This window comes from Erinaceus europaeus, chromosome 7 (genome assembly GCF_950295315.1).
Source record: "Erinaceus europaeus chromosome 7, mEriEur2.1, whole genome shotgun sequence".
NCBI lineage: Eukaryota > Metazoa > Chordata > Mammalia > Eulipotyphla > Erinaceidae > Erinaceus > Erinaceus europaeus.
The window spans coordinates 15,261,587-15,280,882 of NC_080168.1; the positions used below are offsets into that span (position 1 = coordinate 15,261,587).

The following is a 19,296-nucleotide window of genomic DNA, read 5'->3' on the forward strand; positions in this document are numbered from 1 at the left end:
TACTCTGGCATATGCAGTGCTGGAAATCAAACTTGGGACTTCATGCTCTATCCACTGTACTAGCCACCTCCCAGGCCACATAGTCTTTGAAAGATTTATTTATTTTTATGAGAGAAACAGAGAGGGAGGCAGAGAGATGGATGGATATGAGAGAACAGAGCACTACTCAGCTCTAGCTTATGATTGTGCTGGGGATTTTTAACCTGGGGCCCCAGGCCTCAAGCATGCAAGTCTGGTGCTGTTATTCTTGGTTTTTCTTGTTTGTTCGTTTTCAATTTGCAATTTGATGTCTGTTGGTTTCAAGGAGCCCAAACCTGCCTGCTGCCTTTCCCCGGAGAAGATGGCTCTGAGGCTCTGCACCAAGCTCGTCTGTGACTCTTGTGTTCTCTCTCCCTCCTGCCCTCCAGCCAAGACAGGGATCTTCTCCTGGACTGGGATCTGCAGGGGTCCAGGGTCCTTGGATCCAGTCACCCCTCGGCCCAGAGCAGCTCACGCCTGGCCTGTATGAGGTCTGGGCTGGCCCCCGAGGTCTGGGGAGTGTCCCTGTAATCTGCCAGCCACCAGCCCCATGCTGCCTTGTAATAAAGCAGCTCTATATTTGTTCTGTTTTCAGTCTCCTCTGTAATAACGCCACAGCCCTTGCTCTCACTCACTCACTTTCTTTGGGGCAACTTTCTGGGTAATAAAAAACATTTTTGAAATGTTAAAAAGGGTTGTCAACTCTGGAGGGAAAAAGTTTTTATCTTGGATGTGTTGGGACGGTTCCCAGGATCCTTCACACAGTGCCCAATGGGGAGGAGCAGTGGTGTGTGTGTGTGTGTGTGTGTGTGTGTGTGTGTGTGTGTGATTGTGGCTGTGGGAAGCGGGTGAGAGAGGCTGTGGTGGTTGGGGTGGGGGGTGACACTCTTCTCTCGTTCTGGTGGCAAATGGAGGCTGTGGTTGGGGGAACATGGGGTAGTGGGCAAGTGATAGACACCCCTGTTTCAGCATTTGTCAAGACTCAGGTACTTCCGATGGCAGGCAGGAAGTTTAGCCTCAGACTACTGGAAAGTTCCAAAGCTCACATTCCACCCATTCCTTCAATGTCCCCTCTCCTCTGCTCTGCTCATGTCCCTGGCTTCCCATTCCCTCTGTTTCTTATCTGTCTGATGCCCAGGAAAATTGGGGGACAGATGGCTAGAGAAAGCGAGCCCTGTCATTTGGCCTAATATCTCAGCTGCCAGCTTGGGAGCTGACCTGTGTGATGGGTCCTGGGAGTCCCCTCAACTAGGGGGGTGGGGGCTGGCTAACAATTCTGATTCCGCCTTTTGCCATTCTCCCTCCATCCCTCCCCACCCCTGCCCCCCCCAGATTCTATAAATACTTTATTATATGGCACCCATAAAACTTCAAGTATTTCTTTTTATTAGAGCTACATAATATGGTAATTGTGTGACGGGGACAGAGCTCCGGTGAGCGGCCCCCACCCGCTTCCTAGGTGTGGCCTCTCACCACCTCAGCGAGGGCCAGGCCATAGGGCCCTCTGTTCCCTGTGAGTGTGTGTGTGGGGGGGCTGGGTTGATTTCCAGACAGACACCCCCCCTTCCACACAGACCTTGAAGGGTCAGGGCCTCTGAGTGGGACCAGGCAAGGGAGGGGTGTGTGTGAAGAGGTGCTTTTCTAGTTCAAGGTACAGTTGGTCCTGGAGTGTGAGGACAGCAGGAACCTTCTTCTCAGCATCAAATCCACCAGCTACTTGAGGCCACTTAGCCTGCCTTTCCCTAGTGCTGTCCTGTGGCACACAAGTAGGTTTGAATTTAGACCCAGGGCCAGTCAGGGGTTTCTTTGCTTATCTCTGAGTCACTGTGCTGTCTGTCTGTCTGTCTGCCTGTCTATCTGTCTGTCTGTCTGTCTGTCTATTATGCTGTACCAGGGGATGAACCAACCCAAGGTCTCTCACATGTGTGATACAACTGAGTCACCTCTCTAGCCCAATTTTAATTCCTTATTTGTGTGTGTGTGTGTGTGTGTGTGAGAGAGAGAGAGGGAGAGAGAGAGAGAGATGCACACACAGATGGAAGGGGAGAGAGACATTATGCCACCAACCATGGAGTTTACCCAGATTTTAAAATATATTTTATTTTAGTGAGATAGAGATGTAGAGAAAGAGGGAGAGAGACAGATATCAGAGAACTGCTCAGCTCTGGCTTATGGTGGTGTAAGGGATTGAACCTATGATTTTGGACCCTCAAGCACAAAAGTCTTTGTACAGAACCTTTATGCTATCTCCCCAGTTCTCACCCATTTTCAGTCTCTGGTGCTCCCAGGGATCAAATCCAGGGCCTCCCACATGGAGGGCCTGTGCTCACTGCTGAGTTATCTCCTGAGCCCATTTGTTTATGTATGTATTTACTTTAATTTTTTAAATATTTATTTATTGCCCTTGTTGTTTTATCATGGTGGTTATTGTTGTTGTTGGACAGGACAGAGAGAAATTGAGAGAGGAGGGGAAGACAGAGAGGGGGAGAGAAAGACAGATACCTTCAGACCTGCTTCACCAATTGTGAATCGACTCCCCTGCAGGTGGGGAGCCAGGGGCTCGAACTGGGATCCTTATGCCGGTCCTTGCACCACCTGCGCTTAACCCGCTGCGCTACTGCCTGACTCCCTGAGAAAGATAGACACCTGCAGACCTGCTTCACTGCCTGTGATGCAACCCCCACTTGCAGGTGGGGAGCTAGAGGCTCAAACCAGGATCCTTACATCGATCCTTATGCTTTGCACCATGTGCATTTAACCCCCTGCACTGCTGCTGGTCCCCTTGTATTTATTTTTTTAATGACACTTGTCATTCTCTCTGATGTCTCTGGGGCTGAACCTCATTCCCAGGTCAGGAGATGTATGGTGAAACCTGTGTCTTTCCAAGTGCAAGATCCTGGATTGGAACCCCAGTACCACGTGGGGGCATCATGGACAGCATGAGTGGGAGCTCCCTGGGTGCTGGAGCAGTGCTGTGGTGTCTCTCCCTCTCTCTGTCTCTCTCTCAAATGAAGGATACTTTGCCATACTTGTGACCCAGGTTCAAGCCTGGCCTCCACCTCGTTGAAGGAAGCTTCAGAGCTGTGGTCTCTCTCTCTGTGTCTCTCTCTGTCTCTCTTTCTCCTGTTCTTCTCTGCTCATTTCACAGGAGTGAAACTCCAGTCTGTAGTCGTCACCACTATGTGACCTGTCAGAGGTATAGTCTGTTGCCTAGCTGAGGCTTCTGTTGCCTGACTGATTTTGCTTTTTGTCCAGTGAGACCTGATTTTGACCCTCCCCCTCCTCTCTGTCATTCCTTTGTGTTCGTAAACGAGCTTGTGCAAAGCTTGAGGGTTGGGGATTTCTCAGCTGTCTGGGTAGCAGCCTACGGGAGCCCCCAGTGCCAGGGACGCCGGCACAATGCTTAGTCCTTTCTTAACTGCCTTTGGGCCCAGTGTTTTCCCAGGGACCAACCCCCAAACCAGACTGCCATCCGCTCTCTGCTCCCCGTGGAACCATATGGTATATTCTCTTCCCACCTTTTGGGCTTCGCCAAGGTTAATATTAGACCTTCTAGCTGGGCCGCTGTTCCCGAAAGCCACAGGGTGTTGTTAATATTCATGGAACCGCAGAAGCTTATCCATATTCATGAGGGCTCTGCCTTCTTCCTTTAGGCCTTCGACTGGGAGGAAAGAGGAATGATTTCTAGTTCTAGTTTCTAGAACTTAAAACTCACCCAGTTTCCTGGAGTCTCTGAAGGAGGAGGGGGAGGAAGAAGAAGAGGAGAAGGAGGAGGAGGAGACAAACCTTGAGAGTAAATGTCTAGGCCAAGAGCAGAGAAGGAGTTTTTACGGCAACATCCTGACCTGGCCTGACCACTTGGTGGAGCAGGGCTGGAGGGCTGTGTTCACACTGCTGCCCTTATGCAGCGTTCATTGAAAAGCCTTGGATTCCCGCTCACTCTCAAGGTGCTACAGGGAGGCAGCAAATGGGCCTTATCCAGTGCTTACTGAGTGCTAGGAACACAAAGTAATGGACGTGACTCCCACACGCTAGGGCTTATGGGGGAGAGGAGCAATGACTCCATGCACTCACACACACCGTGTGAGGTGACAGCAGAGCATGGATAGCTGAGGATGTCACCCCCTGTAGGAGAACATGGGGAGGATTCCCAGTGGGCTCCCCAAGGGAGGATGAGCCTCTGGGAAAAGCAGGAGAATTTCCTGGGACTCGTTGAATTACCCTCCCCCCCAGAGACATACTACCCTTCCAAATACTCCCTTCTGGGTCTCCTGCTTCCCACCCTGGCTTTTCCTTCTCTTGGTGGAAGCTTTAGCTGCCCCCTAGCTTATTACTGCTGCTTTTAAAATGTGTCACTGGAGAATGAACTGGGGTCGTGTGCATGTGTGATATCACTGAGTGGTCTCCTGGCTCAGTTTACTGTTCCTTAATTTTTTTTTTTTTGAGGGAGGGAGAGAAGGGGAAAAAGAGAGGAAGAGACTGACAGAGACACTATAGTATTCTCTCACAATTTATGGAATTTCTTTTTTAAAAAAAATACTATTATCATCTCTATTTATTGGATAGAGAAAGCCAAAAACTGAGAGGGTAGAGGAAATAGAGAGGGAGACAGACATCTGTAGATGTGCTTCACCACTCACAAAGCTTTCCCCCTGTAGGTGGGGACTGGGGACTCAAACCCAGAGCCTGTGCAATTGTTACATGTGCACTCAAGCTAGAGTTTCTCCAGTGCCATCCTTGGTTCTTCTGTGTGGTGTTAGGGCTCACACCCCTGGCCTCATGTATGGTATGCCCGATCAGTATCTTATTTAGTATGGTTTCTGTTGTTAAAATTCGGAGGCTCCAGCTGGCCGGGCTAGCTTCACGGGCGGGTAACAGAGACGACCAGAGACATACGGCTGGGCAGGGAAGCTGTATTTCTTTATTCAAGAACAACGATTCATAAACTAAACCAAACTAATCACCAAACAGAACTCTGCTGCCTCTTTCCCCCGCGGCGGCGCCAAGAACTCTCGAACTCTGAAACTCTCTAACTCTGGAACTCTGGAACTCTGTCCCGGTTCCTTGGGGCGGGGACAAGAGGGCCCCGCAAAGCTAGCAGGACTGAACCAATTTTTTTGGCGGGGGGGGAGCTAAAACAACCCAATTTAAAGCATACAACATCTTTCCTTTAAAGTAACCTACTTCCTAAGTAGGAAAACCCCTTTCTTTTTGTCCTGTTAGATATAACTAGTAACAGATATCAACTTCAATATAGTCATTGGCATAGTTTGTGCATTTAAAAACGTGAATATGATTCCAGATTCTGTAATTCAGAGAAGAGCCTGAGACCCCCCAAGACCCTCCTTCTATCAGACTTAGCACTGCTCGTCCTTGTGGCATTTTGACATTGTGTCTGAAAGGTGCCTGGGTCCTTAAACAGATTAGGACTTTGTCTGTCTTCACGTGTCCTGCTGGTCTCTTCTCTGGCTGCTATTCCAAAGTGGAGTATGGCTTGCAAGGGTCAGAGTCATGACGGGACAGGCATCTAGGAACTTTCTTTCTCTCTTTGACTGAGTGTTAGTTGAAAGGAGTGCAGTGGAAACTATAACTAAAGGAGGCATCATGCTTCCAGGAAAATGTTGGGAGCAACAGTAGTAGTGGTTGGAACCAGCTCTCAAGGAAAGAGTAGAGAGATTAAACCAGTTGGTATGAATGTTGGAGATAAAGTTTTGCCAGAACATGGAGGCACCAGAGTGGTTGTAGATGACAAATGTTGTTTCTTATTTAGAGATGGTGATATTCTTGGAAAGTATGTCGACTGAAATCACTATTCAAGTGGCATCATGTGAAGCTGCTTCATTCCAGTGAAGTTCTGAAATCTTTCATCATGTAAATAATTTCCACGTCTCTCTTTTATAATAAACTAATCTAGACTAATGACATCCAGTGTCTTACATTTAGTTTCACTGTACTGACATAATTACTTCAAATAAAATATATAAAGGCAAAAAATAAAATAAATAAAATCGAACTTTGTGACCTGGGAAGTAGATCAGTGGGTAGAGTGACTTTCAGTACACTCGAGGTCTCAAGTTTGATCGCAGGCATTGCATGTGCCAGAGTGATACTCTGGTTTTCCTTCTTAAATAAATAAATTAATAAGAGAAATAAAGAAAAGAAAAGAAAAATTAAGACTTCAATAGTTGGCTTGGAATAAAAAAATTTATGAATGAAATTCCAAGAAAAATAGAATGATTTGAGGGTGGGGAGAGATAGCATAATGGATATGTAAACAGACTATCATGCCTAAGGCTCCCAGGCCTCAGGTTTAGTTCCCTTGCACCATCATAAGCCAGAGATGAGCGCTCAAGTAAAAAAAGAAAGGAAGGAAGGAAGGAAGGAAGGAAGGAAGGAAGGAAGGAAGGAAAAAAGAAAGTGGAATGATTTGCTTAAAAGAGTATATTGAGTGGTAATTCTTTCTTTAGCTTTTTAAAGTTTGATTGGACAGAGAGAAGTTGAGAGGTAAGGGGGAGATAGACAGGGAAAGAGAGAGACATCTGCAGCACTGCTTCACCACTCATGAGGTCCAGGGACTTGAACTCAGACCCTTGCACATGGTAATTGGGGGCAACACTGCCCAGCCCCTTACTCTTATAAATAGGAAGCATCAGCATAGTTTTTCTGTAAGTCATCCAAGCTATTGCAAGAAAGGATAACTTGTATTGTGGCAACAAGGATATATTTGAAGCACAGATATTATTATTATTATTTATTATTATTATTATTTTGACCTACTAGAATGTTACCATGGGAGCTTTGGAAACTCCCTTCTTAGAATTCTGTAAGATTCTTTCCTTAATGACAGGAGTGGTGTAGTCCTGCTTGGAAACATTAGAGAGTGAGGGAGGGAGAGGACCTGGCTTGCCTGAGAGCCTGTGGTTAGCTCTCTGCTCCCCTCCATTCACTGACACTGGGCCGATCAGATGCTTCTCCTGCTTCTGCCAGATGACAGTCCTTTTTCTGGAGGCCCACATACTTCCTGAGGTGGCGTTTGGGAAGACTCTTGCATGTAATTGAAGCTGTCAATCCAGGTCCCCTGACACACTTTCAGCTAAGGATCTGTACATCTGTACATCGTTGAGGTCTGAAGAAGCTGACCATGGAAGGGATGGGCTTTATTTTTATTTTAAGCACCTCTTTCTTTATTAGTGAGAGAGAGACACACACACACAGAGAGAACACACTGGGGGTGGGGGGTGAGCGGTGGTGCACTGGGTTAAGTGCATATACTGTGAAGTGCAAGGACCCATTCAAGGATCCCAGTTCGAGCCCTCTGCTCCCTACCTGCAGGGGGGTCACTTCACAAGTGGTGAAGCAGGTCTGCAGGTGCCTACCTTGCTCTCTCCCTCTCTGTCTTCCTCTCCTTTCTTAATTTTTCTCTGTCCTAGCCAATAAAAAAATAAAAAACAAAAAATGGCTGCCACAAATGCTGGAGAGGTTGTGGGGTCCAAGGAACCCTCCTACACTGCTGGTGGGAATGTAGATTGGTCCAACCTCTGTGGAGAGCAGTCTGGAGAACTCTCAGAAGGCCAGAAATGGACCTACCCTATGACCCTGCAATTCCTTTCCTGGGGATAGATCCTAAGGAACCCAACACACTAATCCAAAAAGATTTGTGTCTACCTGTGTTCATAGCAGCGCAATTTGTAATAGCCAAAACCTGGAAGCAAGCCAGGTGTCCAACAACAGATGAGTGGCTGAGCAAGTTGTGGTATATATACACAATGGAATACTACTCAGCTATAAAAAATGGTGACTTCACCATTTTCAGCCAATTTGGATGGACCTTGAAAAATTCATGTCAATTGAAGTAAGTCAGAAGGATGAATATGGGATGATCTCACTCTCAGGCAGAAGCTGAAAAGCAAGATCAGAAGAGAAAACACAAGTAGAACCTGAACTGGAATTGGCGTATTGCACCAAAGTAAAAGACTCTGGGGTGGGTGCATTTGGGGGAGAATACAGGTCCTTCAGAGGACCTAGTGGGGGTTGTATTGTTATATGGAAAACTGAAACTGAGAAATGTTATGCATGTACAAACTATTGTATTTACTGTTGAATGTAAAACATTAATAAATAAATAAATTTAAAAAAAAAAGAAACATGAAGAAGGAATACTATTATTTTTTTATTACCACCAGGGTTATCACTGGGGCTGGTGCCTGCACTATGAATCCCTCTCCTGGTGGCCATCATTATTTTTTTTTATTTGTATTGGGTAGGACAGAGAGAAATTGAAAGGGGAGGAGGACGTAGTGAAGGAAAGAGAAAAAGACACCTGCAAACCCGCTTCACTGCTCTTGAAGTGTCCCTCCTGCAGGTGGGAATGGGGGCTCAAACCCAGGTCCTTGTACCTGGCAGTATGTACGCTCAACTGGGTGCAACTGCATGCCCCCTCTGAAGGAATATTATTAACAATTCTTTTTCTGTTTGATTCATAGTCCTACTCTTTGTAGATTCTTTGACATTTCTTCATTCTCTCTACAGCCTTTAGTATTTTTGCCTTCATCTTGGTTGTAGGTGTCCTTTGAGATGAGTGAGTTTCCCAGATTCCTTTAAATCAGCTAGATGATGCTAGAATGTAGGCTTCTGGAGAGCAGGGTACCTCTAGCCTAAACCTGATTTGCAGTTAGTGCCACAGAAATATTTGTTAGATGTTACAATGGATGTTTAAAGATTTGTTAGGTGACCTTCTTTCTCAGTGGACTTACTAGTAATTGGAATGTTGGCCTAGCCCAGAGGGAAGGCCATAAGGATGAGGAGCTGTAAGATTCCTGAGTCCTTGCTTGTCCACTTTGGTTTCACTCTGGTGTCCTGTGACAAAGGGTTATGTTGTATTGGTGGGAAATTCAAATTTCTACCTTAAAAGAAACAGTGTGATAATAGCAATGATGAAAAAGCTACATGGAATATTTTTTTTTAATTTTGTTTTGATCTGAGAGATAACAGAAAGACCCAGAGGGAGACCAGAGCACTGCTCAGCTCTGGTTTATGGTGGCACTGGGGATCGAACCTGGGACCTCAGAACCTCAGGCATATGTGGAATCTTATTAACTAGAAAAAGGACTTGTTGAGTAGTCAGATGTCCTCCAATCAACAAGACTCTTGGAGAAGAACTTTTGGGACTCAGTGACCCATGAAGACTGGACATGAAACCCTGTGAGACATCTGGCTCTGGGAGTCCTCAGACACTGGTCTTGGCAGCCCATTGTTCTCCAGAGAAATGGCCCCATTGGTCTAAGTGATGGCTCCTTTTCTCTCACTGTCCATTCTTTTAGGGTTGAATTTAAGGTAGAGTTTGAGCTTAGTCTAAGCAGCTTTAGGAGAGGAGGAGGAGGAGGAAGTAGAAGAAGAGGAGAAGGAGAAAGAGGAGGAAGTTGTGGAGGAGGAGAAGAATTAAGGTGTGTAAATTGATATAAAAAAGCTTCACTTCCCAGAATACCTGGTACCAAAGAACAAAGAAAGGACCCACGCAAGGATCTTGGTTCAAGCTTCGGGCTCCCCACCTGCAGTGGGGTCGTTTTTACAAGCGGTGAAGCAGGTCTGCAGGTGTCTGTCTTTCTCCCCACCCCTCTATCTTCATCTCTTTTTTCAATTTCTCTCCAATAAAATGGGGAAAAATTTAGAGGCTGGGTGGTGGCACACCTGGTAGAGCACACACATTACCTGGGTTCAAGCCCCGTCTCCACCTGTGGAAGGAAAGCTTTGCGAGTAGTGAAGCAGGGCTGTAGTCATCTGTCTGTCTCTCTCCTTCTCTACCACGCCCTTCCCTCTTGATTTCTGACTGTCTCTACCCAATAAATAAAGATAATTAAAAAAAAAAAAAACCCAGCTGTGGGATCGCCTCTTTCCTACGCAACCATCATGATAGGACAGCAGGTGGCGCCAAAACATTGCCCTACTGCTCCCCTTGACTTGGGAGAAGACTTGAAGCAGGAGTGGGAGGATTCTCTTTTGATCTGGGCAAAGAGCTGTGGGGAGGCTGACTACCTTGGCTGCTGCTCAGGTAAGAAATGCTTGTGGGCTCTGGGCCTGCCAGCCACCCATCACCCAGCATGGGGACCTCCTACTTGGGCAGCAGGATCAGTGTGTGTGTGTGTGTGTTGGGGGGCGTCCCAACCAATGGAATAGACAAGCTTTCTGTCCCTGTCTCCCACGGAGCCTGGTCCCACCACATGCCAGGGTTTCTGTGGTTGATTCTAGGACCTTCTTTCTCCTTCCTGAGAATGTGTCTCTATCTGTGGACATATCTTCATCTTTGGATCTATTTCTTGTTCCAGTACTCCTACCCCTCCCCAGCCCCCTGTTTTCTCAGGAAGGCGAGAAGTGGGGTTCAGGGAGTGGAGCACCAAGAACAGTGACCCTGGACTGGTTGAAACTGGGGGGGGGGGATACTGGTAGGAAGAACAGAGGAGAGAGCCAGTGCCTTCGAGGCTTCTGGAAGGAGGTAGAGCACTGTTAAGACACTGGGGCCCTAAAGTTCTGTCACCCTGGACCCTGACAGGGACTCTGTGCTGGGCTTCTTAGCTGCCCCAGACCCGCCATACCACCTCCCCAACCCCGGTGGCTCCCCACAGCCCAGTCGTCTCTCCCAGCATTGTCCCTGCCTCCCGCCCTTCACTTCCCCACTCCCTCCGCACACCCGCCGGACTGTCTCCAACCTTCATTCCTGGAGCTTGTTCCCCGGGCCTCCCCCCTCCCTGGGGCGGGTTTAAGGGCTGGGCGGAGCTGGCTGCCCGAATCCCCTGTGGCCCCTTTGGTTCCTGGTTCTATATATATCCCTGTCCTTCCCTGCTCGGGTTTGATAGGCCTTTATGGGCATTTCCATCCGCTTCACAGGCCCAGCCATCACAGAGGCGTGTTTCAGCCGGGAAACCTCAGTGGAGCCTGGCCTGTGGCGGACACAGTCTGGCCCCTGAATCAAGGCTCTCTTCTCCTCTCCCTGCCCTCCCCCAGGGCAGCCCCCTCCAGCTCCCCACTGCTGCCTACCCCCAAGTGAATAACAGAGCTCTGGGGAGCACTCGGTCTCACTGGCAGGGCACTTTGGAGCCCTTCGGGAGAGAAAGCTTCAGTGTCTCTTCCTCCCTGGGGTGGAGGGGGGGGGTGAACCTGACTTCTGGCTTGCACCCTGCCTCCCAGAGCCCTCAGGCACTTCTCTAACTGGGTGGAGCCCAGTGGGTGCAGCAGATTGTCCCAAGGTGGCCATATGGGAACAGGGAGAGAACTCAGTGTTAGAGCACGTGACTTTCATGCCTGAGGCCCCTGAGGCCCCGGGTTCAATTCCTGACACCAATATATAAGAGCTGAGCTGTGCTCTGCTCCCCCCTGTAGAAATAGATCAGTACATGGACAAATTTTTATTTGTCGTCACACATGAGTGATTCCACTGTTTCTAGCATACTCTTCATCCCCTGTAATTTCGGATAGAGACAAGGAGGGCAAGAGAAAAGGAGAGATACCACAGCACTGTTCTCCCATTCATGCAGCTGCCCCTGGTGCCGTGGATGGTGCCCCTGTGTGGTGCTGGGGCTCAAATCGGGTCCTCACGCTTGGCAAAAGATGAGCTCTACCAGATGAACTGTCTCTTGGTCCATAAATCAAAAATTTTCCCCAAACTTTTATTATTGGTAATTTGATAGTGGCTTATGCATTTATAAGATTCTATGTGTAACACACCACACGCCTCCCTCCCTGCCAGAACTCTTACAGTTTAAGAGATAATTTGCTTGCTACTGTTTTCTTCCTTTGTTTGCTTTTTTAAAAAATATTTATTTTATTTATTTATTCCCTTTTGTTGCCCTTGTTGTCTTATTGTTGTAGTTATTATTGTTGTTGTCGTCGTTGTTGGATAGGACAGAGAGAAATGGAGAGAGGAGGGGAAGACAGAGAGGAGGAGAGAAAGACAGACACCTGCAGACCTGCTTCACCGCCTGTGAAGCGACTCCCCTGCAGGTGGGGAGCCGGGGTTCGAACCGGGATCCTTATGCCAGTCCTTGTGCTTTGCGCCACCTACGCTTAACCTGCTGCACTACAGCCCGACTCCCCTTTGTTTGCTTTAACCATTTATGTTCCACGGGAACATAAAGGAGTGAAGCCATCCTTTAGTTGTCCTTCACCTCTTTACTTGTTTCACTTAGCATGATCACCTCCATTCAGTTCCATCCATTTCGTCCCAAATGATAGTCTCTTTTTTTGATTGCATGTAATGTTCTATTAAATGTAGCTCATAACTTCTTTATCCAATCATCTGTCCCTGGGCATTAAGATTGCTATCATATTTTGGCTGTTGTAAATAATGTGGCATATGTCTTTTTGATTTAGTGTTTGGATAAATACCTAAGAGTGGTGTTGCTGGACCGTAAGGTAATTCCATTTTTTATTTATTTAAAGACTCTCCACACTGCTTTCCATAGGCTGGTCCTAAACTTTTTTTTTTTTAAAGAATAAGTTTTGTGAATTGAGACTAGAGGGATGAAAGGTTCAGGGCTCATATGGGGGGCTGGTCAGGAGCAGAACTGGGTCAAGTGAGTTCACAGTGACCAAGGGACAGGGCACTCAAGACCGGTGGCAAGAAAGCATGGTCCCCCAGGGAACCCCCTTTTGAAAGGAGAGGAAATGGTGGAGTCTGGTTTAGAAAGGGGCCATTTTCACAGAATGCAGGGGAACCTGTCCAACAGACCCAAGTTGCATTGGGGGGAGGAGAGACGGGACCCCCTTTTCATCTGAGGATGTTTCACATCACATCACATCCTAAATAATAAGAGCCATCTTTTTTTTTTCTAGCTGTAAATCTTGTTATTAATCTTCACAGCCTTTTTATTTATTTTATTTTTTATGAGTTTAATGTTTTCCTATGGTGCAGAAAGCAAAACTGAGATTTAGAGACTCTGCTCTCCAAAGTCAGTGAGCTAATAAATAAATGACAAAGCCAGCTTTCAAAGCCAGTCAGCGGTCAACTCAACCCAAGACCTAGGCTCCTCTCACACCACCACACTTGACTCCCTCGGGTGCCCAGGAGAAGGTGATGGAGAGGGTCTGCCTTCACTCGTTGCTTGTGAATAAGGCTGGTCTCTTCCTGCTACTTAGATGCCATGTTTCCAGAAGGTTCTCTTACTCCAACACCTGTGTTTGACTATGAGCTCCCATGGCATTCTGGCTGATTCTCGGTGTCCAGGAATCCCCAGGGCACTGGGCCACTTGGCAGGGACCCTGTGCAGGATTGGCACATGTGTGTGTGTGTCCCTTTGTCTTGTCTAGCCCAGTTCAGGCCAGAAGGCAGCTTTCTGCTGCTGTCGCCTCCAGGCCTTCATCCCTGGCTTGGAGACACCAGCCCACTTGTGATTCTGCTGTCCAGAGCGGCCTGGCAAAGGGGCCTCTCTCCCTCAGCGCTGTTTACTGTTCTTTCGTGGGATTTCAGAGTTCCATGATGGCGGCGGGCTTGTAAAAGGCGAGGGTGGGGAAGGGTTACGGTGGCAGGAGTCCGCGGGCCAGGCCAGGTCGAGCCAGAGGCACAGACAGCTTTTATGAAGCTGTGCAGGGCCAGGAGGCTTGCAAAGGCGACGCAAGCAGATAGGGGAATAAATCATGCGAGCAGTGGGCAGGGTGGTGAGCTGAGGTTAAGGCTTAACTTTGTATTGGATGGAGCCCAGCTTGTGGGATGGAAGAGAGACCTCTCCTCTTTTCCTCTCCTCCTCTCTGCTCCGTTCTTTGCCTCTCCTTTCTGTTGGCCCTTTTCACTGCAAGCTGTGACATGTTTGCCCTAGCCCTTCCTGTCCCTCCTCCAAGTTGCCCGAACTAAATCAACAAGGGAGAGGAGACCCCAGAGCAAGAGGAAGAAAGTCCTCCGCGCTCCTGACAATCAGGCCACTTTGTCTGGTTGTAAATACAGAATGGAACTGGCTGGTCCTACCTTCTGCAGTTGTCAGAAGCCTGTCCCTCCCTACATCACTTCTGCTTGTTCTTGTATATATTCTCACCATCACATAGAAAATGGACCTGACTCCCTTGAGATCGTATAAAGGTGGCAGAAGATGCCCTTCCAGCTACTCTGAAATTCTCCATCCTGATGGAAGTTTCTCGCCTGCCTGAGCCAGGGTGTAGATCTTGGCAGCTGGCTCCTCTTGAGGGCTGGGGCCAACCTAGGTCACTTCATTCAGGAATCCTATTTGCTGATGCCATCTTTTTCCTCCTCCTCCTTCTTTCCCATCCCCTTCCCCTTCTTCCTCTCTTCGTTTCCCCTCTCCCCTTCTTCCCCTTCTTCTTCTTCCCCTTCTTCCCTTTCTTTCCCTCTCCCCTTCTCCTTCTTCCTCTTCTTCCCCTTCTTTCCCTCTCCCCTTCCCCCTCTCCACCTTCTCCTCCTTCTCATGGGCTCTGTGTGTGTTAGGTGTGGAAATGAGTAGGGAGCTGCGAACAATGCAGAGAGAGCCCATACTAGTGACCAGAATGGATTCTGGGTATAAAAAGATGTTCAGGTGAATTCATCTCTGAAGAGGTAGGTGGGCACCATGTCTTACCGACCTCTTTCGGGCAGAATCACACCCACTCTGATTAGTATGTCTTCTTCCGGGCCTTTTGCGATGCGTTGCCAATGGTGGGTGATCGATTGTGGGCAGACTCCCTGCCTTATTTCTTGATTGGCACCACCAGGCAGCCCCCAGGCTGCTCCTCCTCCAGCTCCTCTCGCCATAAATTGTCCCTCTAATCATCACAGCTTTCAAGTGGATGGCTCAGCCCAAACTCCAGTCATGGACTGCATTTCTTCCTCCCCAGATCTGTAATAATAGCGCTGCCACTTTTCTTTCTAATTAGGCTCTAATTGAAACCCGGTTGCATTTTGGACTTTTCTTCTTCTGTTCTGCTTTTTAGTTCCAGTGGTGGAAAAAACATCCAGCTGAGGTTTAGGTTTTTCCTTTCTTTCCTTTTTTTTTTTTTTTCTTTCTTTCCCTTCCTCCCTTCCCACCCTCTTTCCCTAGCTCACTTTTTTTTCCCCCTCTCTCTCCTTCTCCTTTTTAATATGGTAGGACTCTTTTGGAAAAGCTGTCCCCCAGCCTCTTGGAGCCCCACTCACAAACCCCAGCCTTCTCCTCGAAGCCGAGACCTTTTCAAGTGGTTTGCGTTGAACACGTCGGAGGCCCCCAGTGCCTGTGACAGTTTCTGTTAATTATAGAGGCTCTTTCCCCCTCTCACATTCGTCAAAGGAGTTTTGTGTATTTTAACAGCGTTTTTCCCTTGGCTTGAATAAGACTCTGTTCAGACATTTCCGAGGGCCGCTCAGTCGGCAGCGCTCCCTGGTACCCGGTAGTAATGTTTCCTTATTTGCCTCTCCAGGGGCTTCAAAGATCACAGCCTGGGAGATGCTGCTGTGGGATGCTGGGAATTTGAATAATCCAGTTGTTTCTGGATTAGAGACACAGACCATCAAAACCTTTGGTGGAGGCGAGGGCCTCAGGTAGAAAATAGATGCGTGCTTGTGTGTAGGGTTGTTCTCCAGGTCTGTGGTTTCACCCTGCCGTCCCGCCCCCACCCCCAGTAATGCACTCCAGTGCCAGCATTGCCCATGCTCTGAGTCCTCTCCTGTCCTTGCTGCTGGGTTATAACAGTATAACAGAGCACTTCCAGGGACCCCCAGTTTACACACACACACACACACACACACACACACACACACACACACACACACACACACTTCTTTTTTGTCTCATTTTACTGGGAGGTTTGCAATACAGTTGACACATGGATACAGTGTCTCACCTCCATATGGTAGATGTCTGTAAAACACTCTCACTCCCCAGTTTAGGTCCATTTCCACCATCACCCATTGTGCGCGGGAACCCAAAGTCCACTCTCCCACCCCGTCCCCTCCCTGTCTTCCTTCCCCAGAGGCCTTTGCTTTGTTGCAATATACCAAACCCAGTCCAAGTTTCATTTTGTGTTTTCCATTTCCCTTTCTTTCTTTCTTCCTTCCTTCCTTCCTTCCTTCCTTCCTTCCTTTCTTTCTTTCTTTCTTTCTTCCTTTCACCACCAGGCTTATTGTTGGGACTCGGTGCCAGCACTGTGAATCCATGTTTCCCTTCAGCCATATTTTTTTCCTTTCTTATTTTTTCCTTCTTTCTACTTTATTGAATAGTACAGAGAGAAATTGAGAGAGGAAGGAGAGACAGAGAGGGAGAAAAACAGAGAGACACCTGCAGTCCTGCTTCAGCTCTAGAAGTCCCCCACAGTAATATGTGCATTTAACCTGGTGCACCACCACCCAGCCCTGTGTTTTCCATGTTTGTCCTTGATTCTTGAGTTCTGCCCAGGAGTGAGATAAGCTCTTTTCTATTTCTCTAAAGCCTGTGTTGTGTTCAGTGTTGTTCTACTAGGTGTTGTTCTTCTAGGTGCTCACACTGCTATCCTCTTCAATATTAATGTGTCTTTCTTGGATCTCCTCTGCCTACCCCCCACCCCATCCCTGTCCCTACTCCCCACCCCACCCCTGTCCCTACTCCCCACCCCACTCCTTTCCCCTCCAAAGGACAGTTTTTTTACTCAGGCCCAGCCCTTCTGAGTGGAACTCAGTCCCAGCAGTCACTGAAAAGAGCAACATCCAGCTAGAATGTCCACGTGGGGCTTCCCCTGGCTCCATGCTGTTGCATGCAAGCAGCCTGATGGAGTCTGGGAGGCCTTCAGCTGTGACTCCAGGGACACAGGACCTGTCCCGGATTGTGTGTCCTTCCACATGGTCTTTGTGTGTGATGACTACTTGTCCTATTGTGGGCTATGTTGATTTTTTTTTCTCTCGGAGATTTACATAGCTGTGAATTGAATTTTCCTTACAAATATTTTGCTTTAGAAGATGTTTGTTTGTAGTTCCTAGCCTAGAAACCTCCCTGAGACATTGATTTTATTTGTTTATTTATTTATTTATTGCAGGCTCAAGCCCTCATACATACTTGCTTCTGAGATGACTTCTAGCTAGAGAGGCATGGGCTGGGAGAGACAGCTTTATGGTGATGCACAAGATTTTCTTCTTTTAAAAAAATAATTATTTTCACTTTCATAGGACAGAGAGAAATTGAGAGGGATGATGGAGATAGAGATAGAGAGAGAGAGAGAGACCTGTTGCACTGTTTCATCATTTGTGAAACTTCTACCTTGCATGTGGGGACAGTGGGCTTAAACCCAGGCTCTAGCACATAGTAACATGTGCACTCAGTCAGGTGTGTCACTGAAAAGGCTCTCATGCCTGAGGCATTGATGTCCTAGCTTCAGTCCGTGGCACCACTATAAACCAGAGCTTATCTGTGCTCTGGTAAGATAAAAATCAAATAAAGGGAGGGCAACAGCTGTAGATAGACAGGAAGACAAAGGGACAGACTACAGACCCAGAGCTTCCTCCCTCAGTGCAGTGGTACCCACATGTGATGCCAGGGCTCCAGAGTGGGCAAAGCACATACCCTACCTGGTGAACTGGTTTTATTTAGCTTGTCTCTATTTATTCTGTGGTGCCAGGGATTTCACTCCCAGACTCATGCCTGCAGAGGTACACACTCTGCCCCTGAACCACCTCCCTGGCTAACACTGACTTTATTTAGGTGAGAACCTTGTGGAAGGAGGATCATGACGAATTACAGATTGGTGAGTTGTTCAGGGCTTCTCATGTGAGCACTGGCCCTGAGAGTAAGGATGATGGGCTTTAAAAAGTAATATATGGGTGACAGTCTTAGTCATGGCGACTCTTACACACACACACACACACACACACACACACACATACACACACACATTTTTGATAGCAACTGAGAGGGAAGTGTGGCACAGAAAGGGAAGGGGAGCAAGGGAGAAAGATCTGCAGCACTGTTTCACCACTTATGAAGCTTTCTCCCTCTGCAGGCGGGGACTGGGGACTTGAACTCTGTTTCTTTCACACACTGTAATGTGTGTGCTCAGCTACCTCCTGATCCCATTCAAATAATGTCAGTTCTGTCTATGGCCTGCTAGGTCAGGAATCTTGGGCTCCTCCAGGGAAGGTTGATAGCTCAGCCTGTCAAAACTTATAGGAAATGGGGCCAGGCAGTGGCACAGATTTCAGTGCTCAAGGACCCAGATTCAAGCCCCTGGTCCCCACTTGCAGGGGGAAAATGTCACGAATGGTGAATCAGGGATGCAGGTGTTTCTCTCTGTCTCTATCCCTTTCTATATCCCCCTCCCCTCTCAATTGCTCTTTCTTAAATAAATAAATAAAACAAAATTTATAGGAAAGAGACCCAGGGAGGGAGATCACAGAAAAGGGATATGGAAATCCATGATGTCACTTTTTTGTTATATTCATTTGTTCTTTTATTAATAAGAGAGAGGAAGGGACAGAAAACCAGAACAACACTCGCGTGATACTGGGGATCCAACTTGGGATATCACACTTGTAGGGTGGGCCCTTTGTCTACTGCACTACTTCTTGAGCCACCTGATGACATTCTAAAATAAATTCTTGGGTCAGAATTCAAGGAATTGGGCCAAGGAGGCAGTGCAGACTGTTAGAGCAACGGTTTGCATGCCTGAGATCCCAGAGGCTGTGGGTTCAATCCTCAGAGCTGAGTAGTGTCTGTCTGTCTGTCTGTCTCTCTCTCTCTCAATTACTTATCTGTTTATGAGAGAGAAAGAACCAGAGCATCACTCTGGCGTATGTCACCTCATTCTTGCAAGTCTGCTGCTCTAACCACTGTGCAACCTCCTGGACCATTCCCTCTTCTCTAAATTCTCTTTCTCACATAATAAATATCCAAATAAAGGGGCCAGGTGGTAGTGCAGCAGGTTAAGCACATATGGCGCCAAACACAAGGACCAGCATTAAGGATCCCAGTTGAGCCCTCGATTTCCCATCTGCAGGGAGTCTCTCCCCCTCTCTGTCTTCCCCCTCCTTTCTCCATTTCTGTCTGTCCTATCCAACAACAATGACAGCAATAACAACAATAACAACAACAACAACAACGATAAAACAATAAGGGCAACAAAAGGGAAAAAATGGCATTCAGGAGCAGTGGATTCATAATGCAGGCATCAAATCCCAGCAATAACCCTGGAGGCAAATAAATAAATAAATAAACAAATAAATAAAAATATCCAAATAAACACAGCTTTAAGAAGAGAATTCATGGTTCTCTACCCAGAACATGATTCTCCTCTGCGGCCACTGCTCACCTTTCCTGCCTGTCTCCCCCAGCCCAGTTCTCCTGTGGGCCATGCTTCAGCATATAT

General features: G+C 47.6%; 1 protein-coding gene and 1 pseudogene across 4 annotated transcripts in view; both read left to right on the forward strand.

Annotated features, from left to right (window-relative positions):
- NHEJ1 (non-homologous end joining factor 1) overlaps positions 1–19,296 on the forward strand; it is a 131,234-nt gene that overhangs the window by 58,990 nt on the left and 52,948 nt on the right. For 2 of the 4 annotated variants that reach the window (XM_060193867.1, XM_060193868.1), the window contains exon 6: positions 12,382–12,423. The exons of 1 other annotated variant lie outside the window; for it this stretch is intronic. In XM_060193867.1, coding sequence (XP_060049850.1) covers positions 12,382–12,423 — 42 coding nt within the window. Of the gene's footprint in view, positions 1–304; positions 561–12,381; positions 12,424–19,296 lie in introns of those variants that run through there. One more of the 4 variants, XM_060193869.1, reaches the window with a different exon arrangement.
- Positions 5,530–6,320, forward strand: LOC103110590 (10 kDa heat shock protein, mitochondrial-like; annotated as a pseudogene).